Source organism: Pteropus medius, unplaced genomic scaffold (assembly GCF_902729225.1).
Source record: "Pteropus medius unplaced genomic scaffold, Ma_sr-lr_union100, whole genome shotgun sequence".
Taxonomy (NCBI): domain Eukaryota; kingdom Metazoa; phylum Chordata; class Mammalia; order Chiroptera; family Pteropodidae; genus Pteropus; species Pteropus medius.
This window is the reverse complement of record NW_024342473.1, coordinates 9,913,507-9,940,989: the sequence shown is the minus strand read 5'-3', so window position 1 is coordinate 9,940,989 and position 27,483 is coordinate 9,913,507. Positions and strand designations below refer to the sequence as shown.

The window sequence follows — 27,483 nt, the reverse complement described above, 5'->3', positions numbered from 1 at the left end:
GATAAATCTAAGTTAAAATCCCACTGTGTGCTTGTTAATAATTTTTCTTCAGCAGAGTTAAAACTAGTTTCCTCAACTATGCTGGTGATAACAAGAGCTTCTTCTTAGGGTTTGATTTCAGTAACAAAGTATGTGTAGCACCTGACATGGTAAAACTACCCACTAAATGTCTCCTTTCCTTGTAACCTTTCTTCCTATGCCCTCAAAAAAAGGAAAGAAAGAAAAAACAAACTAAAAACTTCCTTTATCATTCGAATGTGGTTTGGTGGTTTAAAAGAATAAAACTAAACTAAATATGTCTCATACAAGTTTGAAGATAGATGAAGGTAGCAGGGTTGACCTACCCATGGAATGCTGGGAATGATTTTCAGCACAAGCTCTGCACTATGGGAAGACTAGGTTGCCATATTAGGTAAAACAAGGCAATAGATTAGTTTGAAAATATACTTGACTATAAACACTGTGACTAGTGTGACCAAATAAGGCATTCCAATTTAATATTTATGGAATACCTACAATGGATAAGACATTCCGCTGAGAGATATGATACACTCTTTTGCCCTTCTGTCTTTCCTCTTCTTTTTGGGCTACAACACAGACGTGATGGCCAAGGCTTCAGTAGCTTTCTCAGGCTATAGTGTGATGTAAAAAGGTAAAAAGTGCCTAGATTCTTGATGACGTATTAACTCTAGACTTCCTGTTTCTGGATTTTGTCAACCAAAAGGCTCATTGCTAGTTTACTGCCAACAGGAGTCCCCAGTTTGGGGTATAGTGAAGGAGGGGAGACTTTATTCAGTGCCAATAGCTCAGTTGTGACACAGCTCAGCTATGGAACAGCATAGTTGTGAGACAGCTCAGTTATGATACAGCACAACCATGGAACATCACCATGGCTGTGATAGAGCTTAGGCAGGGTGGTCCAGGTGAGGCAGCCCAGGCAAGGTGGCTCCAGTGTTACAGCTCTCCTGTTACAGTTTTGCTCCACTCCAGCCAGACAGCTCCACCTCTAATATTACAGCTCCAGGCAGGGAAACACAGACTTTGAAGGAAATGTAAAAGTGTACTCCCATGAGGCAGAGGTAAAGGTGGCTTATATAATGAATAATGCCTGCCCCTGGTCCCTGATTGGCCAGTTCTCATGCAAATGAGGGCTCCACATCTTCACAGTTTGATTGGTCAAAAAAACACCATCCTGATTGGTCAGAATGGAGCTGCTCTGATTGGTTGGTGAAGATGCAGTAAAGCTATAGCTATGCAGCTCTGATCTGACAGGGAAAGACTCAGTCTTGTTGGTTGAAATATGATGCTAGGAGCTCTCTTATAAGGGTCAGCTTAGACAGCAGGAACACAGTGCCTAAGGCTTGGCAGCCCAGTTTGGCTTTTCCCTGAGATGCAGCATGTGTGTGTGAGACTTCTGCAAACAGTAACTGCTAGACTCTGATTATGAATTTGAGCCCAGTTAACCACAAGGAGTCCTTTTTGGCAGGTATATTCTTCTTTTTGGCAGGTATATTCTTAAGGTCAACAGTTCCTTTTACATGAGTGAAAAATAGCAATGACTGGAACATCCAAAGATGTGTTTCTGGTGTCTGCTAGTAACAGCAGAACCTAATTCTAACATTTAGATAGCAGTCTGGGTACAGGCATCTTACTCCCTCTAACCCCACCTCCAGTCACCATTGAAGTGACTAAATATATTTAAAAATAGTATACTGGCACTGAAACATGGAAAATATAGAAATGTCAAAAGGACTTAGGAGCCAAATGGAAGAGACTTGCACTGATGAAAGATGGGATAATTTGAACATTCAAAAGTAATAACTGCAATGAGTATGTTTAAGACTTGTGAGTTCACATATTACTTTAAAAACCTTTATTTTTGGAAGTTGTTAGAGAACCAATTCATTATTTTAAAAATTGGTAAATAAAAGGAAAAATTCAAGCATTAATTCTGCCTTTCCTATATAAACCGTATATACCATAAGATAACTAAATAGATCATAAGGGCAAAATTTTCTTTGGAGACGTATTTCAGCTAATACATTAGGAAGGGCTGATAGAATTGGAATAGCACCATTTTGTTACCCCTAGTGAAACAATCATCAGTGATTGCTAAAACTAGTAGATGGACTGCTATTGGAGAACTTTATAATGGCTGGATTAGACTGACAACACCTAAACACACAGATTACTACTAACAACAAAAAGACCATCAGACATTATGTACTTCCTAATGAAAGTTCATACAGGAAATAACCTGGGACAAAATCTGAGATAAGACTTTGCAACCACTAAAAAAGAGGAATGTGGCATTCAATACAGGGCAAAAGCATACTCCTGATACTGTCAACATAAGAAAGGTCCACCATACATGTAGAGAATTTTTATGAGTTTGAGCCAAACTGACAATAGTTGCCAGGAAGCAAAATCTCAATGGAGTGAGAAGATGCTCCAGAGAATGGCAGTTGTGCAGCTTATTTTATATATTAGAATCAAAGAAAGAGACATAAGGAGTGTTACATGAAATCTGTTGGTGGTAGATTAAGGGGCAGGAGAAAGCAAAGTAGAGACATCTCTGGGATTGGATTAAAAAGTGGAGAGACACAAACTTCTTTTACATTGGTGGGGACCAGATAGTTAATCATTAATATTTACAGCACACAGAGATGGTGTGTGGGGAACAAGATAACAGTGAAGGGTCTTGTGCTCTGGTGCAGAGTTGTCCCCTAAGGGGTCTGGAAGAGAAGATTTCTCTGGCATTTCAGGTATGTTATCTTTGATGCAAAAAGACAATAGATGGGCTCGCTTAAGGTAAAGATTAACCTTTGCCAAGGAAACTACAGGCCTAGGATGTGACTACCTGCCATGACCCACTTTTAAGTTAGGAATTTTATATTCAGACCATCCTGTGTGGTTACTTTCAAGTCTCTGAGTTTGTAAGGCCTGCCATGCAGGCCTACCCAAAGCTTGTCAGATTTAGTATGTTATTAGTACTTTTAATAACAAGGGAATTTTAGAAAGCTTTTTTTTTTTTACTTGCAAATTAAAAATATTGTGGAGTCTTTGGAGTAAAACATGGAAAATGAGTTTATAAGTCAGTATACCTAGGTGAAAGGGAGCTAGCTAATGGGGAGGCATAAATTAAAAGGGATTTTAGATAAAATAGGTTAAAAACTAAAAGATGAAGTATCTGAATAAACAATAGAATAGTAACTAGATATTCAGTATCCAAATTAAATTGTGCAGCAGAAACAATAGAAAGCAGATTAGAAACTTCAGGCAGCTGACTCAGTGACATGGAATATGAGTCTGAGAAGCTGTCCCAGAATGCAAAGGAAAAGGAGAAAAGAGATGAAAAAAGAAAATATGAAGAAAAAGATGATAGACATAAAGGATAAAGTAAGAGATTCAACGTAGAGCTAATTGATGTTCTTCAAGAGATGGGAACAAATTTAACAGAAGCAATTATTAAACACACTGTAGGAAAACATTTTTCTAAACTGAAGGATGACCCTAGTCTATAAATCAAAAAGACATTGCCAGATAAATACTGGAAAATTTAATAAAAAGAAACTAACAGCTATCCTGTTGAAACTTTGTACTTTTTCTTGTTAAAATAATAATAATCAGGCATCTGGGCAAGAAGAAAGACAAGCAAAAGGAAAGGGAAAAAAAGGCAGACTAGCCTTACATTGCTCTTATAATTAAACATCACAGTTTGGACCCCAAAATTTTTTAGCCAGATAAGTTATTTGACTAAGAAGAAACAGATTTTTAGTTCTACAAGCCTTCAAAGTGTATACCACATACCTACCCTTCTGAAAGAATTCGTTCAAAATATGTTCTAGCTGACTAAGATTCTTCAGTATACAGGCAAAAGCCACAACTTGCAGCATTTTTCCAAATATGACTTTATGCTTAGGGTTTTAGCAAGCACTTGAATCACTACTTTGTTAACTTTAGAAAAAGCAAGGGCATTAACTGAAGTAGTCTCTCTGGAGTATATGGATTAATTATACTATAAAAATCAGTATGCTAATGACCTTAATCTTCAGAATTGCCTAAAATGATTCTGAGTTTGGGCAGCATACATATTTCGTCATTTGAAAATAATACTAGTTATATACACTTGATGTGCATATGGTATATTATAGTGATTCTCAAAGTGTGGTCCAACGGCATAGATTTCTCACCTGGAACTGGTTAGACAGGTAGATTATTCAGCCCCTACCCAGATTTAGCGAATCAGAAACCCTAGTAAATCAGAAACCCTAGCAATCTGTGTTCGAATGAGCCCTCCAGGTAATTCTGATGCCCAGTAAAATTTAAGAACTGCTGATATGGTATGGTATATTGGTACCCAAACCTAATTAATCATCAGAATCACCTGGGAAGATCTTGAAACATCTCTTCCCAGCCCAGATGAGAGTTAATATTCTGAGTTTGGGAATCCCTGACATAATAGAGCTTGGAATCAAGACCTAGTTTCCCTGACTCCACAAGCTACTTAATATTGTTAAGCCTCGGTTTTCTCTTTTGAGAAAAATAGCACTCATTTTCCTGCCTGTTTCATTGAATTGTTGCAAGAATTAAATGAATAAATGAAAACGAAAGTACTTTGCAGTATAGATAAGGAATAGCTGTAAATATATTATCTTGTGTTTGAAATGGGGTTCACATTTTGGTTTTTAATGTTCTTCTGGAGACCAGTTTTTCTTTTTTACTTCATTAATTTAATGTTTTTGTGTGAACAGGGCTTCTTTCCTTCTATTAGTATGGAAAGGTAGTTGATCAGGTTCCAGTCAATGTCTGTACGTACTGCTTTAAATTACTTAACAAATGTTTCTTGTATTATTCTCTCTGCCTACTTTATGGTTGCTGCATTTTAGAAAGCTGGAATTGCTTTGGTGGTCTATTGGCACTCTAAAATTTTCCTACAGAAGTAAGCGTGTCAGGTGGAATGCGTGATATGCTTAGAATATGAACTTCCAAGTTAAAGAAGACATAAATAAATGGAAAACATAAATAAATGCCGAGGATATGGAGTAACTGGAACTCTGTGCACTCTTGATGGGAATGTAATATGTTACAACCATTGTGGAAAATAGAATGGTGATTCCTCAAAAACTCAAAAATAGAAATACCATCTGATCCAGCAATTTCGCTTCTGGGTATATATCCAAAAGAATTAAAAACAGGATCTTGAAAAGATATTTGTATACCCATATCTATAACAACATTATTCACAATAGCCAAGAGGTGGAAGCAATCCAAGCATCTGTCAGTTGGTGAATAAATAAGCAAATGTGGTGTATACATGCAATGGAATATTATTCAGCCTTAAAAAGGAAGGCAATTCTGACATACACTACCATATGGGTGAAACTTGAGGTCACTATGCTAAGTGAAATAGGCCAGTCACAAAAAGACAAATACTGTATGATTTCATTTATACGAGATACTTAGCATAGTCAAAATCACAGACACAAAGTATATTGGTGGTTGCTAGGGGCTGGTGGGAAGAGAGGAATATGGAGTTATTGTTTAATGTTTAGTGAGTTTCACTAAACATTTCACTTAACAAAATGAAGAGAGTATGGAGATGAATGGTAGTGATAGTAGTACTATGAATGTATTTAATACTGCTTAACTGAACACTTAAAAATGGTTAAGATGGTAAATTTTATGTTACGTGTATTTTACTACAATTATTTAAAAATCGAGAGAAAAAATGAATGTGAGCTTTCATACTCTGGGTTAATAGAAGACACCAGGTGGTCTCAAACCTCTTTGCAAATAGAGCACAGTACCACAAGTGTATCTTCCCCTAACTCCCAAGTTGTATTTTGAGTGTTTATACAATTAACGTGTTCTTTATTAGATGATTATCCTTTATTTATATAGTTTGGAATTTCTCGTTTTTGTTTTGTTTTTTCCTGATATGGCAATGAGTGTTTCTAGGAGAATAGCAGAGAAAGCAAAAGTATTGGTTTAAGTTGCTTCAAAGCAGATTTGTGTTGAGTAACCGAGCAGATAAATTTGAGCTTTGATGTCACAGGTAATTTTCATTCTGAGGGTAATTACACACAATCTATATCCAAATTATATGCTCTTGCCAGAAATTAAGTAGAAAAGAAGTCATAGCATGTTCTAGGTTGTGGGTTTTTGTTTTTGTTTTGTTTCGTTTTGGCCATGGCTAATAAAAAGACAGTCATGAAATAAAAATATTTTTATCTTAAGATTTATACTTTTTTACACTCTAACTTTTTATACTAATGATAGTTACTCTCTCTATATATACTACCACCTTGGGATTTTTAGAACACCAATACATTATTTTCAAAGCCTCAGATTAACATGGACTGATGAAAGAGTTATTATGCTCTGTTTCTGTCTCTAAAGAAAGGTTTTGCTTCAACAAGCTATCCCAGAACATCATAATTATTAGCAGAAATGAAGCTTTGTAATGCATTTGTAAGCTGTTGCTAGATTTGTGAAGCCCATGGGGATCCTATTTTCAAGGGCTTAATTATTCTAATACACCTGGAGACCAGGTAGCTTTATTAGGCTATGTAAATATAAATATTCACAATTATGACTCATTTCTATTCTTTTCTTACATTAATATGGAATGTAATTGTACTGTTAGATTTGAAGAAAATTCGAGAATCCAAAAACTCCAGTAGCTTTATTCAAAATGCTTATAAATTTTTAGAATAACTAGATAACTTTTCCTTAAATTGTATTTTATCTTTGCACACTGTTTGTTGTTTGAAGGTCAAAGTTCAACTTTGTCTAGAGTAAGACCTGTTAATGTTTGAGTTCAGTTCACAACTGGTAACCTGTTACAAATTAGAATATCTCCTGGGGAAAAGTAGTAATCAGCTTCTGAAATATATATCTGCTCAAAGATACCCTATGACAAGTCAGTTAAAAACACAATTTGGAGTCAGACAAACTGGAGTTCAAATCTCAAGTGAACTGTCAAATGATCATGTGACCTAGGGTAAATTACTAAACATCACAAAAGCCTCAGTTTCATCATCTGTAAAACAGAGAAACAATTTTAAATCACGTTTAGGTTCTCATTTTTCTTGGCTTTGTCCTAGCCCTCTTCAGTGAAGCTCTTGTGGGCTATTATACCTTAGTCTGTCTCTTCATCTGTGAAATGCAGATCATGTGCCCCCTGCTCAGTTTCTTTGGGATGTTTGCCTAGAAATATAATTTTATGTGAAGCATTGTGAGCCACTTGTATCAAAGATTATTTTAACTTTATTATTTAAAAAATAGACTAGCAAAATTACCTTCCCAGATTGTCTCTTATTGTGGGTAATTGACAGAGAATACCACTTGTTTACATTACTAGAAGTGGCCTGACCACCAGAAATATTAGACAGTTCTCCTTTGAGTTAGAGCTATCACAGAATGCTTAACCATTTGACTGTGTAATTTAAATCTTGGTCTGTCAAGCAGTAAACAGATGGAACATTAGTAACAGCAGTAATTAAATTGTAAATCTATTTTAAAGAGTTGGCCAATATACAGTATGACAATCCATATTCTGTTGCGTTTGTTATGTTCATTTTCTTTTTTTTTGGATTATGATTTCAGAATACCCACATATGGGAAAGAAAACAAAATCGTCTCTTTCAAATGTCTGTTATTTTTTAAATTGCATACTTAACAATGTTTGTTCATTCAGCAAATCTTTATTGAATGCCTACTCTGAACTAGACACATTTCTAGCCACTGGGGACCCAGGAGAACAAAAATCCCAATCCTTGTGGAGCTTGGATTCTAGTGGATTGGAGATGGCTAATAGCCTAAATACATATATGTAATACCAAATGGTGACAAATGCTATAAAGAAAAATAAAGCTAAGTAAGGACCTAGAGAACGATGGGGTGAGAACTGCTATTTTAGATAGAGTGGTCAGAAGAGGCCTCTTTGATAGATTGACCCTTGAGGAGGGGCCTGAAGAAGTAAGGGAACAAGCCAGTGGGTTTTCCGAAATGAATGCCAGGCAGAGGGAATGGCAAGTACAAATATCTTGATTTGGGAGCATTCTTGGCTGTTGGTCTTCTATTCGTTCCACCTTGAAGCTTTTCTTAACATCTTAAAAAGGTAAGGGAGAGTTACAGGCTTCCCCCTGTATGTTTCATACCATAAGACTATGTATGTAACTTTTCTTGTCTCATAAGATCGATTTCCCACTAATCTAGGACAGGGTAATGCCTTACCTGCCACATAGTAGCTCTGAATAGAAGCTGATTGAACCAGTCATTCAGTTTGCTTATCTGTTGAGCAGCTACTATTCTTTCTATGTACTTGGCACCAAAGAATTATAACAAATGTAGCTCGTTAGATATATAAATAAATAAGAGAAAAGAATGAGCAAGCAAATCTTGGTCTGCATTATTAGAGGAAAGAAAAGGCTAATAATTTTTTTCCAATGAAATCTTTTACAAATTTATTTAAAGGTTTTTCTTAACTGAAGTATGGCCTTCATATTTTAAACACTGATGGTGATATCCAGTTTTAATGTTTACTGAACTACTTTAATGGTTACTTGAAATATGCAGTTAAGAAAATGAATTTGAAAAGTAAGTTATCACAGAAGAGTTCTTTGAATTGTACATCATTTTAGAAGAGAATAATTTGCTCTGCCAAAGGAAAACTTATATTTTGCTTTCCCTAATTTTTAACTACTTTTGCAAAGTTTTTCCACAGTTTATGATGCTTACTGAATGTTATTTTCTGAATGTTATTTTAGATATCCAGAGTTACTATAAACCAATTTTTATTGCATTATGTTTCTAATAAAATAAATCTTTAGGATCAACAATAGATGAGGTTTCAAGGTTTTTGAATTTATGGGTTTTTAAACTCTTTTTTTTAACTTGAAAGATTAATCTAGTTCATGGATGTGCCAAAAGCTTTAAAGTAAGTAGGAAGCTTATCACCACACAGCAGAAAACCCTCATTTTAGCTTTTAAAGTTGCTATCATTTATACTTAAAATGTCAATGCAGTGTACTTTTTGAAATTTGACAGTTTCTGTAGTCAGTTTCCTAGGATTTGAACAACATTATAGTAAAATGATCGCATTTACCTTTAGATAAGCTTATTTGGTAGTTAATACTGCATGTCAGTACTCAGGGTTTTCTTTCTCCCATCTTCTTTTATCTCCCCTACCTCTTTCCTTCCCCTCCCCCACATGTCAGTGCCTAGTTTCAAAACTAAATATTTATAGACATTTTTAACTTAAAATTTACATTTCTTTCAATAGTTTTAACAAAGTTGTCTTTGACCTTAATTTTCAATTTTTTTACAGTTAAAAAACAGTAAATTTAATCATGGAAGCATTGTTTACTAAAGTGAGATCATATTATATTACTGTTTTGTAACCTTTTTTAAAATAATCTCCATATGTCTTTCCATCTTTCCTTCTTTTCAAGTCCATAGTCAGATTTCCTAGTGTAGGATCAACTTTCACATCTGTTTGTTATATCCCTTACATCTCTTAAAAAAAAAGAAAACATCTAACCCAGTCTTCTTTTTCTTTTCATACCACTCATTTATTGAGGAGATGGGGCCAGCTCTTCTACAGGATGTCACACCTTCTAAATGTGTCTGGTTGCTTCCGTATTTAACTTGTTCCTCTATCTCTTATGTTTCCTATTAACTAGAAGTTAAATCTTAAGGCCTGAGAGATCCAAGTTAAACATTTTTGTTTGGGATATATGATATTATGTACTGTTTATTTTAACTTATTAAGAGACACCATATCTGGATGAGTCACTGCTAATGAGACTGAATTAGGGTAATGACTATCATATCTCTTCATTGTGGAGTTTCATCTTTTTCTCCTTTTGATTAGAAAATAATGCATTTGGTGTCACTTTGCATAGTATGAATCTCTAGGTCTCACAGTATGAATCAAACATATACCTAAATATATAATATTTACCTAAATTAGTAATTTCATGAAGGATTCCATAATGCTAATTTTCTGATTAAAAAAAATTCAACATTATTAGCCATTCTTTTTCTGTAAAATAGAATTTTTTAATATCGAGGCTATTAGTTTGTTCTCCTACAAAGGTCAGATAGATAAATTTTTTCACTTAGTTACCAATTTTCACTAGCTCAGAAAGTGACATGTTCGTTTGTTTTCTGGCTTTCTCCTTTTTCATATCATTGTAGACTCAAGATTTTTATTGATTCAGTATGGTTCATTTAATATCAATACTAATTCTCACAACTTTGACTAGTGGGGAAGGAGACTTTTCAGGCTGATTCCTGTGCTGTATCTTTTTGCTACTAGTGATACTAGTTTTTAAATTATTGAAATGTTTAAACATAAACAAAAGTATAGAGAAAAATAGAGTAAACCTCCAACATATCTTTTAGCTTCAGCAATTATTAACACAGTTCTAATCTTGTTTTACCTATCCTGTTTTACCTACTTTTTTGATCCCCTGGATTATGATCCCATTGATATTTGAAAGTTTTCTTTGTTTTCTGACATGGCAAGGCCCCAGACCTGGAGTCATCCATTTCTTTAAGAAGCCCTGATTGCTTTTAGTAAGGAATGGTATCAGATAACAAAATCTGGGTATAAAGCTTATTGAAAGCTTTTAATGTTGATTTTTCTTTACTTTCCCCTCATGTGCCTCATTACAATGGTATCCTAGTTCTCATAAGCAGGATTACTCTCATTTGAGTCATGGAGGACAGGCACTTCTCAAAGATGAGATAAAAAGCTTTATACGTCTATTTTAATTGGTCTAAATGTTGGGTATAGCTGACAGATGATTCAAATGTTGGCAGATAAGTGTTTTTAATGAAGGATTAAAAAAATAAATAAATATCATTTAGTACTATCAGTTTGCCTGTACTACAATATAAAGAAATCCTCAATTTATAAATATTTGACTTCTGAAGGTTTGCTTGTACCACACTTTGGTTTTTTAGTAATCAACACATTTTCTCATAATAATAATGCAGATGAGAAAATATGTATTTCAGCTCTTAAAATCTGTGTATAATTTCCAAGATAGACCAAACTCATATCCTTGCCCCCTTTTCCTGCTGATGCCCAGTGAAATAAAATGTATAGAAATAAGAAATGAAGAAGCCAGTAACAATAAATAGAATGATTACCAAAGAGTGATAATCGAGCAGATTTCTGGATCTCTGTTCAAGTACTGGAAGGCACAACTATATCCTCTTCTCATTCCCTCCCACCCCTGCAGTTGGATTGCAGATAGCTCGCATGAACCCCAGGCAAAACACCAGGCAGATTTTCTTTAGAGAAATTGGGGAAAGCTAAGGTTTCTATAGTACCAGTTATGTCCCCAGAAAAAAAGGAGAAAAAAAAAATCTTTATTCTCACATTTAGAGGGTCTGGTCTGCTGGCTCCCCACCCCACATCCTAAAGGAACAGCCAATTCCTAACCCACACAGAAACCCCCTCAGGAGAGCAGTCTAGCCAAAAAACAGACCATCTTCACAGTAACAGAAAATCTATGTTGGCTACTGAGTCATTCAGGCCTAAATATGAATGAGTAACCAGAGATCACCAGGCATGTAAGGAAAACTAATAGCATGAAAGAGAGACTAAAATAACCAGAAAAACTGCCACTGAAGGAAATAGAGCTAATCAGAGAGAACTTTACAAAAGAGGAACCCTAATATACTCAGAGCTGTAAGAAGATACTACATTCATTAAATAAGAATAAGATTTCAGTCTTCCAGATTGAAAGAGCACACCAGTGCTGAAATAGTGAATCAGATATCTTACTGTAATGCATTCTCACAAAACTGCAGAATTCCTAGGAGAAGCAAAAGATCCAGAGGGAAGTCATGTACAAAGTGACAAGTATCAGACTGAAATCAAACCTTTCATCAGTAACAAAAAATGCTTTAAGACAGTAAAATATTGGCTACAACATTTTGAAAGAAAATAATGTGCAACCAGGGATTTTATATCCCTGCCAAACTTATTCATCAAAGGTGAGAGTAGTAGAAAGTTGTTTTCAGACAGGCAAGGACTCAAAGTTTACCTTCTCTTGGAGTTAAAAGAAATGAGTGGATTACACATTCACCATCAACCTTCTTGAAAAATGAAATTATTGGATAATTTTTCATTAAACATATTCATTCTGGGCTTTGATTTTTTTTTATCCCATTGGTGCCAAAAGGATTTATTGAGAGGAAAAGGGAAGGAGGATTACAAACAATAAAATAAGTATTTGTGGATTTAACCACAAAATAAATTACAGAGCTACTGTGGCAAACAGCAGTGAGACTACTCCCTTCACTCTTAGCAGGCTAAAATAATACATTTATTGCACATATAACTAACCCATAATTTTTTATATTTCTCAATGACCCCAGCAGCAGACAGCCCATGACTGCTTGCATGTAATCCCAACTGGCTAGAACATGTGGCCAGCAGGGACATCAGATTCTTCTCCCATCATGACTGCAATGACATGATCTGGCTTATATTTAAAAACATCATTCTGACTGCTGTAGTGATTAGACTTGGGGGTAGAACAGTAGAGCAAGAGTAGAAGCAGAGAGACCAGTTTGGATAACATTGAAGTGTTATTCCAAGTGAAAGATGACAGTGGCTCTGACATAGTGGTATCAGTGGTATCAGAAAAGAGGTTGGATTCTGGGTATAATTTGAAGATAGAGCCAATAGGATTTCCTGACTGATTTGATGTAGGGTGAGCAAGGAAGAAGTCAAGATTTCTGATCTGAGCAATAGGAAAGGAGGAACAATTTGAGGGGGAAAGATTAGAAGTTAAGTTTTGGATGTTTTATTTCAGAAATCCATTTGACTTCCAAGCAAAGATGTCAGTTGCTTGGATTGACACTTAGATATGTGCGTCTGTAGTTCTGAAAAAAGGTCTGGCCTGGAGATAGAATTTTTGGGAGTAGTCAGCATATAAATTGTATTTAAAGCTATGAGATTGGGTGAGATCACCTAGGAGTGAATAGAGATAAAGAAGAGGTCTGAGGACTGAGACCCAAAAGCACTCCAACATTTAATGTTCAGGGGCTGAGAAGGAATGATCAAAGATGACTGAGGAGGAGCAGCCAGTGGGGTATAAGGAGAACCAAGAGAGAATGGTGCCCCAGAAGCCATGAGCAGAAGGTATTTCCATAAGAAGTCATCGACTATTTCATACTTCTGAGAAGTCAAGCAGGATGAGTAGTAAAAATTCACTGTTGGATTTGGCAACACAGATGTCAGTGTTTACCTTAACAAGACCTGATTTTTTTTTTTTTTAAACAGCTACTGAATTGTTAGGACAAAAATATGTATTGGAACCAACTATTTAATAAATGGAACTATTAGATATTTCTTTTCACCTACGGGCTTTATGAAAACATTAATAAGATACAAATGGAGCCACAAATTTTGGGAATCTGCTTTAGAGGATCGTGCCGAGAATTTTAAGAGGGAAAAGCACCACTTGCCTTTTGTCTCTGCTGAAAGTTTGAGTTAGTAATTTTAAATCTGATCAGATCACGTGCAATTAATAAAATTCCCCTAATGAAAAAAGAAAGAAAAACTTATTGTATGAAACGTCAGTAGTGCATCTTTGCATGAATTTTTCTTCTTGCCTCCATAGGTATGGTCTGAATATGCGTTGCCTGGCAGCTCGGGTCAATTATAAGACTTTGATTATCATCTGCGCACTCTTCATTTTGGTCACAGTACTTTTGTGGAATAAGTGTTCCAGCGACAAAGCAATCCAGTTTCCACGGCACTTGAGTAGTGGCTTCAGAGTGGATGGATTAGAAAAAAGAGCAGCAGCATCTGAGAGTAACAACTATGTGAACCACCTGGCCAAGCAGTCTGAGGAGGCATTCCCTCAGGAACAGCAGAAAGCACCCCCTGTCGCTGGTGGCTTCAGTAGCAATGGGGGAAGCAAAGTGCTAGGGCTCAAATATGAAGAAATTGACTGTCTCATAAATGATGAACACACTATTAAAGGGAGACGAGAGGGGAATGAAATCTTTCTTCCATTCACTTGGGTAGAGAAATATTTTGATGTTTATGGAAAGATGGTTCAGTATGATGGCTATGATCGGTTTGAATTCTCTCATAGCTATTCCAAAGTCTATGCACAGAGAGCCCCTTATTACCCTGATGGTGTGTTTATGTCCTTTGAAGGCTACAATGTGGAAGTCCGAGACAGAGTCAAGTGCATAAGTGGGGTTGAAGGTTGGTATCTGCTCTACTGCATTTTTTTACCCTTATTATATTGGGGAATAAGAACCTATAGGTGTTAATTGTATAGCAAGTGCATACATAGCCTGCTTATAAGAGACCTTTTATCATGCTGACTTAGCAGGGAGGAACAGATTAAGTCTGCCTAGGACAGCTTTCTAGATGGTTTAAGCGTTGCAATAAGATCATACCTGATCAAATAGGATTATTCCATTAACCTACCTCAGAATCTAAAATTCTCACCAGTAAGACCAAGGCACAGCATCTCCAGAAATTTTATGTAAAAATATATAGTTGTTATTTGTAAAAGGAGATGGAAAAGGGACAGAGACCATTCAATGGACTCATCAATGTCCCAATAACAGTCTCATTACCAGATTAGCCAGGTATCATCTCTGGATAGATGTTTAAAGTCCTCAGTACAATATAATACATACCATTTTCTCTGAGCTTATCCTGAACTCCTATAGTCTATCACCTGTTGTCTTTCATTGTCTTTCAAACTTGGGACCGTGGGGGTTCCTTATGAGTATATTAGTACAATTTAGAATTTGTACTTGAAACCCCATATTGATCAGAAAGCCAAATTGAATTTGACTTTTCATTTACTTACGATTTGTTAATTTAGTTCTCAGTTCTATTTACTAAACTTTGGGATTTTTTTTTTTTAAATCTTTCTTATGTTTAGAAAGTCATTTGCCACCTGACGATCAGCTCTTCATCTGTATTTTCTGTAATAGTTTTGTGGTTTTGTTTTTATATATATAACTTTAGTCCAGCTAAATTAATTTATGTTTTTGGTAAATGGTGTACAAGGTTTGGGTCTTACTTTAGACATTTTTCCTTAACATGTCTTGAATAATTTCTTTTCCCCACTGATTCATGATGCAATCTTTATCATTATATTAAAATATTTTGAATACTGGAGTATGTTTCTGGCCTCCTATTCCATTGATCCCTCTATCAATTCTTATACCAATTGCATATTTTCGTAGTTATCACCCATCTTTAATGAGATTGTATAAGCCTTTTATTAAATGAAAATAATTCTATTTGAATTTTGAAAAAAAATCTCCCTCTTGGAGAAGGAGTACAGAAGTTAAAAGTTTATTTGTAGCCTAGGTTTCTTAGCCTCTGTAGTCTCTAATGTCTTAAACTGTGTTGAAACTACATCAGAGGACGTACAGTTTTATAGGTGCCCAGTTTCTACTGGGACTAGAATTACAGATAAGAGTTTATCTCTCAACACATATACCATGATGTAACAATACAATATTCTGCACAGTGGGGTATGATTGTATTTCCTATGTAGGAAATTACTAAAATAAACACTGATAACATTTCAAGGTTTTCCTTAGAACTTTATAAGAAATAATCCATTAATGAATTATTTTCAAGAATCTAATGTTTAAAATCTAATTCATTAAAAAATACTTGGTCTCAAGAATTTCATTTTAACATCAAGGATATGAAAGAGAATCACAAGCTATGTTTATACTTTAAGTTGCCTAGTCTTAACTGGCTTCCTACATGAATACTTTAACCATCAGATTACATACTTATTAGACCAGACCTTAACATTCTCTGCATGTATTTAAATTGTGTAAAACTTGAACGTGTGAAACAGGATTATGAAACATGACATCTATAGCTATGAGCAAAAGTAACACATAAAAAGTCAGTCCTTAAAAGGCAATCTACAACATTACATTGCTGTATACAAATAGTGAATGAGAGTGAATGAACACTTAATTTTGTTTTTCATATCTGGTTAATTTGGTACTATTTTTTAGTAATTATGAAAACGGCATAATACGGAAGCTCAAAATTTGCTGATAATCGTATAATATCCCTAGAAGTAAAACTGAAGAGTGGTGTTCAGAACAAACTTATAAATATCTGGACATAGTTATTTATTTTGTTTCTATTTTATAGGTGTACCTTTATATCTGGACATAGTTATTTATTTTGTTTCTATTTTATAGGTGTACCTTTATCTACACAGTGGGGACCTCAAGGCTATTTCTACCCAATCCAGATTGCACAGTATGGGTTAAGTCATTACAGCAAGAATCTAACTGAGAAACCCCCTCACATAGAGGTATATGAAACAGCAGAAGACAGGGACAAAACCAGCAAGCCCAATGACTGGACTGTGCCAAAGGGCTGCTCTATGGCTAGTGTGGCTGATAAGTCTAGGTTCACCAATGTTAAACAGTTTGTTGCTCCAGGTAAGTGATACATAATGTGTCTGCTAATTTTATGTTCATTTATGGCATCTGACTCTTCCTTAAAATTCTTTTTATGGTTTTAAAAAACACATTAGCAAACCCTTTATATTGCATATATAAAGAAACAAATGGTGTCACCCAAATGAAATCCCTAAGAAAGGAACAGCCAAAAATCCAAGGTTATAAAAGGCATATTTACTGTGTGACAAGCCAAGCCATAGATTGAATATTAAGGTCCAGCTTACTGCCTGGTGTGCATCTCCTTCCAGGGATCTACATCCTGCAGGAGTGAAGTTCCTCAGTTTAATATTTTAGTATAGTATTTATTCTTTAACTTTTAAACTATTTTATAATAAGGTAGAAATTTTACTTTATAGAAAGGACCATCCTTTCCTTTGCCTATTTTTTACCAGTAGCTTTTAATTTTTTCAGGGTAATACAACATTATCCACTAGGCCTGCTTCCTATATTGAATTTCGTTAATGCACTAGATTGTCTCAAACTTCATATAAAACCATTTCATTAATAAAATCATTTATTAAATCAAATTAACTTTATGCAACATTTCCCCTTTTACTAAGACAGTATCATTAATTAGGATGTAATGCATTTTTCTCCACTAATCAATATCTATGAGAATTAATGAGTCCATTACTTAAAAAGACAATGAAATAATTTTAGTTAGCACCTCAGGCTTAAATTTTCTATGGAGAAATGTTATCAAAAACAGAACTCATTCCCCGCTCCTGCCAACCTTGTAGTTGGTAAATAAAAAAAGAAAAAAGGTTATAAGACCTCTTCTGTATTCTCTCCTTGTCCTTTATTGATGACTATGTAATTCACAGACCTTGAAAACCACAATACAGATCTACTCATTCTGGATGGCCTTAAGTAATGGATTTACGAGTGCTTAATGCAGTGAAAATAATGGGTGACCTTTTGTTTTTATTCTATGACTAGAACTTCTTTTCTCCTATGGCATTCTGTGATATTCCATCCAGTACATAGAGCATCTTTGCTTGGCTGGGTAAGAAAGTATGTAGAAATGTTTAAGAATATTTAGCTTGCAATACTTAAGAGGTTATTGCAGTAAGAAATGATTAGACTAAGCAAAAGGACATTTGGTTTGGGATGCACCCAAGGTGCTTATTTTTGCATTAATAATGTTGTCTGGATTAGAGTGGAAAACAACAGTCCTCATCTTGATCTCCTCAAGTGCTGGGAAGTTTTCTAGAACAATCTTTTGAATTCTGTTTAGAGCCATAGATTTCATGATACACTTTTAGATTCCCTGTGTAATACAAAAGATAGGTCCCCTTATACTAAATGAGGGACCCACACTTTAGCCCTTCATTCTGCAGCCAGTAGCTGGAGATAAAACTACTTCCTGAGGTGGTTTTAAGCATATAGAGGAGAGAACTCTGTCTGTGACAGTCACTCTGCCAGTGGGATACAAGCTACTTACAGTTGGAACTCCCTGCTGGAGGGAGTGTGCTAGCTGGGGTGCTTGTTCTCATATCCTGATTGTGCCTGGCATTGCATTTGATACAAATATATGAAGGAGAATGACTTGAAGTTACTTGGGAATTTTTGCTCATAGCAGGAGAAAGAAATCCCAGAGGTGAGTCTGTTTTATTAAGGCATGGGTATGGGAGATGAGGCATCTTAGAAGATATAGACCTCGTGGGAGATAAATCAGAGAATCACTTTTGAGAAGAAATTTGGACTCATACATAAAAGTATGGACCTAAGTAAGGTGAGACTCTGGATAACAAAGACCTGAATGCTGTCAGCCTTTTACTTTTTCTTTTTTGGCCTTGAATTTTTTTCCTTGAAAAGGACAACATCATCTAGAAGAAAGAATCATAACATGGGTCTGCAGCATTGTTTTATTTATTGAATAATGTTTTGTTCCTCTTCCTAATTTTAAAATGAAACGAATTGAAACTTTCTACCTGTAGTATATTAAATTAAAGGAGCTTTCCCAAAGCACTCTCTTCACTTCATTTCCATGACCTCACTTTCTCCTTTCTCTGTAGCCATTCTTTCTCAGGCTTCTTGTGAGCTTCTCTTCTACCTGACCATTATCTCTCACTATTCCTGGAGATTCTGAGTAGGGCCTTGTCTCACTTCACATAGGTAAAACTGTTGATAAAATGAATGAGTGATAACAGTTTGTGTTGTATGTGAAAACACTGATTTAAAGACTACTCTTAAATGCTTATCATTCTTTGTTGCCTAAGGTATATGTACACATATCCAAAAAATAGACACTTGTAGTGACTCCTAGGAACTGCTCAGAGAGAGTAGGGGTCATGAAAACTTTACATTAGCAGATTTAAAGCAGGGGTCTCCAGATAGCTAACCTCCAGTAGAGCTCAGAGCCTTGCCTAGTACATTTCCGCAGTGGCTGCCACAACCACAGGCACATTTCATTTGCTACCATTCGTATCCTGAGTGATGCTGACAGTTTATTTAACTTCTCCGTACATCTATAAAATGATAATTAAAAGAACTATGTCAAAATTCTTTTCAAGATTATGATTTTTGGTAGATCGATTTAAATTGGGGATTGTTCTATGTGGCTCAGTAATCCCCTCTAGTGGTGTTAGGTTTTAGGAAAACTAATAGTGGTTTTTTAAAAGGTTACATCTCACAATATCACTCATTACTGAGTTCTTTGAACTAATCTGTTATGTTGAGACATTTCATTGGATTTGTATACATAAAGTGAAAATTAGAATGAGATTCTGAGAGAAAAATGAATACTTCTACAGTTTCCTCCCGTTTGGACTTCTAAAGATGAGTCATTGTTACCCAGTTTGGTGAGAATGGATGTCATAGTTAATACTGTTGTCAGATTAATGAGGCATTACCCTAAGAATGAAAAAATAAGTAGTACTCAAGATAGTCTGTTCTGCTGAATATAATTTAATCTTGAGTGATTTATAAGTCAGCGGAATCCTGCAGTGTTTCAGGGATGTTATACTGAGCATCAGATTCCATTTTACTATAGATGCAGGAAAATGCTAGAAAGAGATTGCATGTTCACATTTTTCCAGTTAAATGAATTTTTACTGTATTAGAAGTATACTTCTGAAATCACTTTTTAAAAAATCAAAGAGTCATTTGATGCATCAGTCTATCATGATGTTCTTGTTCTTTCCATAATTGTCTCATTAAATGAAGTAGTAAGAGCCTTGGTTCAATTATATCTACACTGGTAAAGTCCAATGTTAGGAGAGTTAAACGATCAACTAAAAATGCTAATACTCTCCAAACTAATCACACTGTGTATACTGTCATCAGTTCACATTTCTAATCTTTGTTCCTGGTGACACTAAAGATTTCCCCAAGGACAGCTCAAAGCAGATCTGATTCTATGACTGTATTTAAGAAAAATAACTCTTCCACTAATTATTCACATGAGGATGCCGTTTCCAATACAATTTCTTTTTCACAGTTTTTGAACTTGGGTCCAGGAATCCTGGTTTCTAGTTCCTGCTCCACCACTAATTAGCTTTTGGCTTTGGGCAAACCTTTTAACCTTGCAAAACCTCCATATCTTCATCTCTAAAATGAAAGTGATATTTCCTGTTCTACCAGCCTCAGCAGATTACTGTAGCGATCAAAGGAGATAATACATGTGAATATGTTTTGAAATTTTAAGCTCTATAAAGATCAAGATATTCATATTTGCCTTTAGTGTTATAAAATGTGTACAACATATATTTTTTGCTGCTGTTCTCACTGCCCCTGCTCTCTGGTTTAATGTGTTCAGTTTCTTTTCTTGGTAGATCTAGCCCAGCAGTATTCCAAAAGTCATCTTTCTGGGAGTTAGCCATCATGGCATTATACATATGCAAGAGAAATTTCCTATTTGATAATTTGCCAGATAAAACAGCTTTTACTATTTTATCAGCCTCTGAAGCCAGTGGCTTCAGAATAATAAGAATAATCACTATCATATTTTACTATGTTCAAAGCCACTATCTTTTTTTTTTTTTAATTCTCACAATTACTTTGCAGAGTAATATTTTCTCTCTTTAACATATGAAGAAACCGAGACTCAGAGTATATTTATTGAACATCTCAAAGCTAGTAAGTGTTAGAGTAAGAATTTAAACAAGTTTGGTTTTTTTAAAACTCCAAAGTCTGTGCTTCTCCCTCCACCTACCCTACTATCCCTCACTTTTTGTTAACTACAGGAGCCTCTTCCTTAATTTCCAGAAATTTTATTCACAATTCCAGCAAATATCTGAAAACAAACCTATCATTTTAAATATCAAATAGTGATTAAGAGCATGTAATGTAGAGCCATACTTGACAACCTGGGTTCAGATCTTTGTACCTTAGTCCTCTGTGTCTAAGTTCCTTATCTATAAAGTGAGAGTAATAATCGCACTTACTCTGTTAATTTGTATGAGGATTAAATGAGTATAAAGCGCTTAGAACATAGTAAATATTTATTAAATGTTAATTAAATAAAAATTTTTACATTCATGTATAGCCATTCTTTCCTTCTGTCCTCTCTCTTGCAATATTATGTGCTGAACCAGCTTGTGGCCATTTTTTTCTTTTTACAGAATAGATGTACTAGAACAGTCATTGATTATTGATCAACCAGTGTTTGATCTAGAAAAGGCAGTTTGATCAGCAGTTCCTTAGCCATTTGCTCTTAGCTCCCTAAATGTAAACCACACAGGCCAAACGGTAAGAGCCTGTGATGCTCACAAGCCATTACGGACTCACCAATTCTATCATTTATGGTTGAGTAATAATAATAATCATCTGACAAAATATCAAAGTGTTAATTTTGTACGATTAGTTGTTCTCAAGGATAAATTGCAGTTAACTTTTAACTACAAAGAGATTTTATTCTAACCAGACTTTGTTGGTATATTTTATCCTCTACAGAAACCAGTGAAGGTGTATCTTTGCAACTGGGGAACACAAAAGATTTTATTATTTCATTTGACCTCAAGTTCTTGACAAATGGAAGTGTGTCTGTGGTTCTAGAGACCACAGAAAAGAATCAGCTCTTCACTGTACATTATGTCTCAAATACTCAGCTAATTGCTTTTAAAGAAAGAGACATATACTATGGCATCGGGCCCAGAACTTCGTGGAGCACTGTTACCAGGGACCTGGTCACTGACCTCAGGAAAGGAGTGGGTCTTTCCAACACAAAAGCTGTCAAGCCAACCAAAATAATGCCCAAGAAGGTGGTTAGGTTGATTGCAAAAGGGAAAGGATTCATCGACAACATTACCATCTCTACCACAGCCCACATGGCTGCATTTTTCGCCGCCAGTGATTGGCTGGTAAGGAACCAGGATGAGAAAGGTGGCTGGCCAATCATGGTGACCCGTAAGTTAGGAGAAGGGTTTAAGTCTTTAGAGCCAGGGTGGTACTCTGCCATGGCCCAAGGGCAAGCCATTTCTACATTAGTCAGGGCCTATCTGTTAACAAAAGACCATATATTCCTCAATTCAGCTTTAAGGGCAACAGCCCCTTACAAGTCTCTATCAGAACAGCATGGAGTTAAAGCTGTGTTTATGAATAAACATGACTGGTATGAAGAATATCCAACCACACCTAGCTCTTTCGTTTTAAATGGCTTTATGTATTCTTTAATTGGGCTCTATGACTTAAAAGAAACTGCAGGGGAAAAACTCGGGAAAGAAGCAAGGTCCCTGTATGAGCGTGGCATGGAGTCCCTCAAAGCCATGCTCCCCTTGTACGACACTGGCTCAGGAACCATCTATGACCTCCGGCACTTCATGCTTGGCATCGCCCCCAACCTGGCCCGCTGGGACTATCACACCACCCACATCAATCAGCTGCAGCTCTTTGGCACCATTGATGAGTCCCCAATCTTCAAAGAATTTGTCAAGAGATGGAAAAGCTACCTTAAAGGCAGCAGGGCAAAGCACAACTAGAGCTCACAACCAAAATCATATTTCAGCCTCTGCTGTACACAAAAACTATGGGCCCTCTCTCAGCAGAGCATTGGCACATATTAAAAGGTCGTAGACTAGGTTATTGTGGATGACATCAAAGTGATAAATGATCCTTTAAACCAGCCTTCTGAGATAACTGCATTCCATGGTTTGGATATTTAGAAATGTAGATGGAATTTAGAGCAGGAGACTGTTTAGTCAGTGGGCTAAACAAAGATGTTTAACTTTGCCTTGCTCATCACCCTGTACAGTTCCACAGGTAGCCCAGTCCCTCTCGGTTTGGGAAAGCAAATGGTAAGTAGCTATTACTCGCCAACTGTCTAGCACTTACCTGAAAACTTAGTATGGGGTGCTTTTAAAATGTGATTATTTATGCTTATGTTGAAAGCAGACTTTAAAAAAATAATGTGCTGTAATACAGTAAATATTTACTTGTAGCCTGAATAATGGACTGTGTGCAACTTTTTTAAATGATTTTTTTTCCCTATAGATTAACTTCTTGGGGGCAAATGAGCATTTGTTGCATTTGTTCAGTTTGTTTTTTACAGAGAATACTTTGAATTTATGGTTTTCTTGATGTGTAAATTAAAAACACTGTTCAGGCTTCACAGTTATGTCATGTAAGCACAACTAAAACAAAATATGTTGACTGCACAAGAAATTACAAAAATATTATCAGTTTTACGAAACTTGATCTACAATCAATAAAGTTTTGATAATCAGTCTGTCCCTCCCCATTCCCCATTGTGATGGTTTTCTTGTCACTAGAATTTTATATTTCATTTCAGACTACACTCAAGAATTTTGTCTATTTGGCGGAGACATTTTTGGAACATTATTTGGGAAGTTTTATTATAGACCTAAATTTGGGAAAGAGCTAGTAATTTTGATAAGTCCACCACCACTACCCTTTTAGAATTTTTGCCCCCTTAAAGAAAAACACTAAGTGAAATATTACATACAAGAATTATAACAGGCTTTTTTCCTACTTAAATCATTCTTGGTCATCAACTTTCCAAACTGTTGACTCTGCTCATTATTCTTTTTCCTTGCAATTTTAATTTTACATTATTTCAGCTGTTGGATAGAAGTGATGCTACTGCATTTCCTGTACATGTGTGATCAGACCTTTATTTGGCTTTTTTATCTCACTATGTCTCATTCATTACACCTATACCTATAGGCTTCCTAGCCCACATACCCTGGGCAATAATGTTTCAAGCATTAGGTCAGAACTGAGGGAGGTTGATTTTGCTATCTTTTGTTTTAGTGTATGACAATGCACTAAATCAATACTATAACTCGTAGAGATTGGAAATATAAAACCCCACAGTGCAGTTTGTCTATGACCTGTATTAAACGCCCATCACAACTCTATGTTGCCCACAAAACAGTTGTGGGTTATTAGGTTTCTCCCTAGCTTTTGACCTTTGTAGTTCTTATACATTAGATGTCCCAACAAGAATATGTGAATGCCTTCATTTTTATTTTCAGTTTTCAAAAATAAACTTTCCCATTTTTACTTCATTGTATTTGTTATTATTTTAGAACGTTCCAGACTTCTGTCTTGTGTTTGCATACTGGTACTTCAGATTATGGGAATCAATGAAAACAGTATGGTACTGCTTCTGTGACAAATATCAGTGCCTTAAAAATGTGTCTGTCTTTTTCCACTGAAAAAGGAAAGACATTTTGATCTAGAAATGGCATTGCTAGTTCTTTGCTGTTGGTTTCACACTGCCTTCCACATTGCAACAGCAACTTGATTTTTCTTGTGATCCCAGAATTTTCTAAGCGAGTGAGTTGAACCTATAGCAGCACCATCAGTACAAACTACTGGTTCTCAAACTTTAGAATGCCTCAGAACCACCTGGGAGCTTATTGAAATACAGGTTCCAGGTATTCAGTAAATCTGCCTGTGTGCCATGGCAATCTGCATTTTTAACAAGTGTTCAGGTGATTCTGATTCAGGCGATCTGGGGGCATACATGGAGGAACGCTGCCCAAGACCATCCATTGCATTTTGTTCCTAAACACTATGGAGTTTTCTAGGGTTTAAAATCATGTAAAATGTTTACTTATTTTGAACTTAAAGAGAATGGGGCAGGTATTTTAAAGTTTTGTTTTGTTTCTTTAAATTTTTCTTTGTTTCAAGATTATGGGTATTAGTTTTTCACACTTATTGTGAGTTGGCTTTGATGTTGAATTAAATCTGTTGCCACTTCAGTTTTAAAACCAGCCAAAAGTTTCCAGATAAAGGTCAAGTTTGACCCTTTAACAGTTACTGTACATAAAGGCTTCATCCAAAAAACATCCAGTGTATGTGAGCAAATATAAAAATGACACACAAGCACAACTCTCCGGATGTGGCAGTCCTTTTTCTTTGTCAGTGTGCATACTTTCACTGAAAGCTGCTATTTTCATCCTTCTTGTAATTGTTTTTCTTGTTTTTCCTCCATTGTACATGTGGGTTATATACCATGTGTTAAATATGCAATAAAGTGTTTACTGGATGCCCTTCTGAAGGGTAGTCCTTTGTAAAGCTGTACAGACTTTGCAGTTTAAGCACAATGTGCACATGTTAGTTTTATATACAGCAAAACTTGATTTTTTGCAGATGGAAAGGTATTTTGTTTCTATACAAGGTAAATGGATTGTTTGTGCTTAATGTAAAGCTGCTTTATAAAATTGTAAAATAAAGTTTTTATCTTAAAAGGAATATACCTGGATATTTCTCTTTCTTTAATTATTCTAAGATTATTTGATCCCAGCAAGCAGATTTATGATCATCATTTCCTGTTCAGCTTGTGACAACTAGTCAGGCAACAAATGTTCGTTAAAAGTCCTATCAGGCCCTTTAAGACAACATGGGGAAGCCTATGTATCACATAGGCCTTAACCCTAGAAGGTTTAGTCTATAGGGGGAACACAATGTCTACAAAACAGTTTCAGAAAATTAAAATGTTGAATTGTGTGGTCAGTCAGAGAAAGCATTATAGAAATAGAGCCTACGCAGTGGTTTCAGCCCTGAGTACCAGGTAGAAGAAGAGGAGGAGTAACATGAGGAAAAACAGGGTGTCATGCCAGCTGTGAAGAATGCCTTTCCCATGTTAATTCAGGCTGGAAACTATTTTTATCTGACTTAGATTTACTTGAAAGTTGGTCCTTCCTGTATTTTCTCTACTTGCCTCTTCTCTGGAATAATAAGCATTATTTAATCTCTCCCCTCACCCTTCTCAGAGAGTAATGATTTAGGCTGCCAAATACATATAAAACCAGAGACCAGTCTGGCGTCTGGCTTCTGGCTTCATGTTGTGTTTCATTGCACATTATTTTTGTTATAAACATTCTGTAGCATTTATATAATGGAATTCCAATAGATCACCAGTTTTTTCCAGCTGTTGGGTACATACATTTTGACAAGCTGCTAATCTCCGTTCTTGGCCTCTTTTCCTTCTCTGTCATCCTCAGTTAGGAAACAGCCCTAAGGGTGCAAGCAGTTCTTGGTCTGGATGAGGTCTCTCAGGCTGCTCTTGCTTTGATTTTGCTGTTTATAGCCAAACTTAATACATTAGCCATTCTGCTATAGCACACTGAACATCACATATTTGTCTCCCCATTGCCCTTGAGAGGGGACAGACCCTCCATGCCACAGAGGACTTATTCCACAGTCTGTTGAGCTCTCCTTTCCTGGGGATGCCTCCTTCATATTCACAGGCCTCTGATGGCCATGTGACCCTGCCTCATCTGGCCATGACTGTTAGACCAGGGGCGAGTCAAGTCACTCAAGCTGAGCCAATCAATCTTTTCCCCAGGAATCTGAAATTTGGATGGGTGAAAAAACTGAAGCAGAGACACAGTGAAAAATCAAAGATGAAAACAGTATCTTGACAGTGCTCCAGGCCCCAGATCCAATGCATTTCTGAGGCCAGCTGCATTCCACTGCTATTCCATGAGATACCACTGTATCTTTAGGATAAATTCCTCTGTGTGCTAAGTTGGCTGGATTTGATTTTTGTTACTTAGAACTAATGAGCCCTAATTCATAACACACTATCTCCATTACAGAGGAAAATGTAATGTAAATTCTACATTTTCCTCCAATCTGGACCACTGTATTTGCTAGGGTCACCATAACAGAATACTACAGACTGAGGGGCTTAAACAACATAAGTTTATTTTCTCACAATTCTGGAGACAGAAGTTCAAAGTCAAAGTGTCAACAAGTTTGGTTTCTTCCAAGGCCCCATTCCTTGGGGCACAGATGGCTGCCTTCTTCCTGTGTCCTCTGTGTATTGTCTGTGTCCTTATAAGGACATCAGTCATACTGAATTAGGGCCCCTTTATATAACATCATTTTTCCTTAATTACCTCGTTAAAGGTCCTATCTTGAAATAAGGTCACAATCTGAGATTCTAGGAGTTGGGGCATTTTAGGGAGACACAGTTCAGCCCATGAGAACCACTCTTCACTCTTAAGTACACAGAAACTGAACTAGCCAGGGTTGCCATTCGATTTGTTGATAATCAAGGCCAAACCTCAGAGGTCTCTCGGGACCATTAGGTGGGCAGAAATCTAGACTTGGGACTCAGGAGACAGGGCTCCCCAGCTCTGCCACTGGAGCATCAGGAACTTCCTTCACCCCATGGGCTTCCATTGCCTCATAAGTCCAATTAAAGAGAACGAATTGATCTTAACAGTTTTTATAAACAAAATATAACCACTAAACTTAAGCAGTGGCATTAAAAAATATATATATAGGCATCGACATCAGCTGCTAGATTTTTATTCTTCCTACCACGTGCCATTTCCACCAGCCCATTCTGAATACCAAACTCTAAGGTATTAAAAATATATATATAGCTATAGAGTATATTAAAATAGCAAGTTGTGGTGAGATTTGTTTAATGACTTTTAAAAATCTCAAGTCTGCATTATTGTAAATGTTACAGTTAACAATACAGCGATAAAATATTGATTTTCATTTTACCAACTCATTAAGGATGTCAAATTGAAAATGGATGTGAATTTAAAT

At 35.9% G+C, this 27,483-nt stretch overlaps 1 protein-coding gene across 3 annotated transcripts in view; it reads left to right on the top strand.

Annotated features, from left to right (window-relative positions):
* Positions 1-25,167, top strand: part of GLCE (glucuronic acid epimerase) — an 87,798-nt gene extending 62,631 nt beyond the window's left edge. For all 3 annotated transcript variants that reach the window (XM_039865193.1, XM_039865195.1, XM_039865194.1), the window contains 3 exons: positions 13,653-14,248; positions 16,240-16,485; positions 21,403-25,167. In XM_039865193.1, coding sequence (XP_039721127.1) covers positions 13,666-14,248; positions 16,240-16,485; positions 21,403-22,427 — 1,854 coding nt within the window. In that variant the 5' untranslated portion in view covers positions 13,653-13,665 and the 3' untranslated portion in view covers positions 22,428-25,167. The remainder of the gene's footprint in view (positions 1-13,652; positions 14,249-16,239; positions 16,486-21,402) is intronic.
* The last annotated feature ends 2,316 nt before the right edge of the window (positions 25,168-27,483 follow it).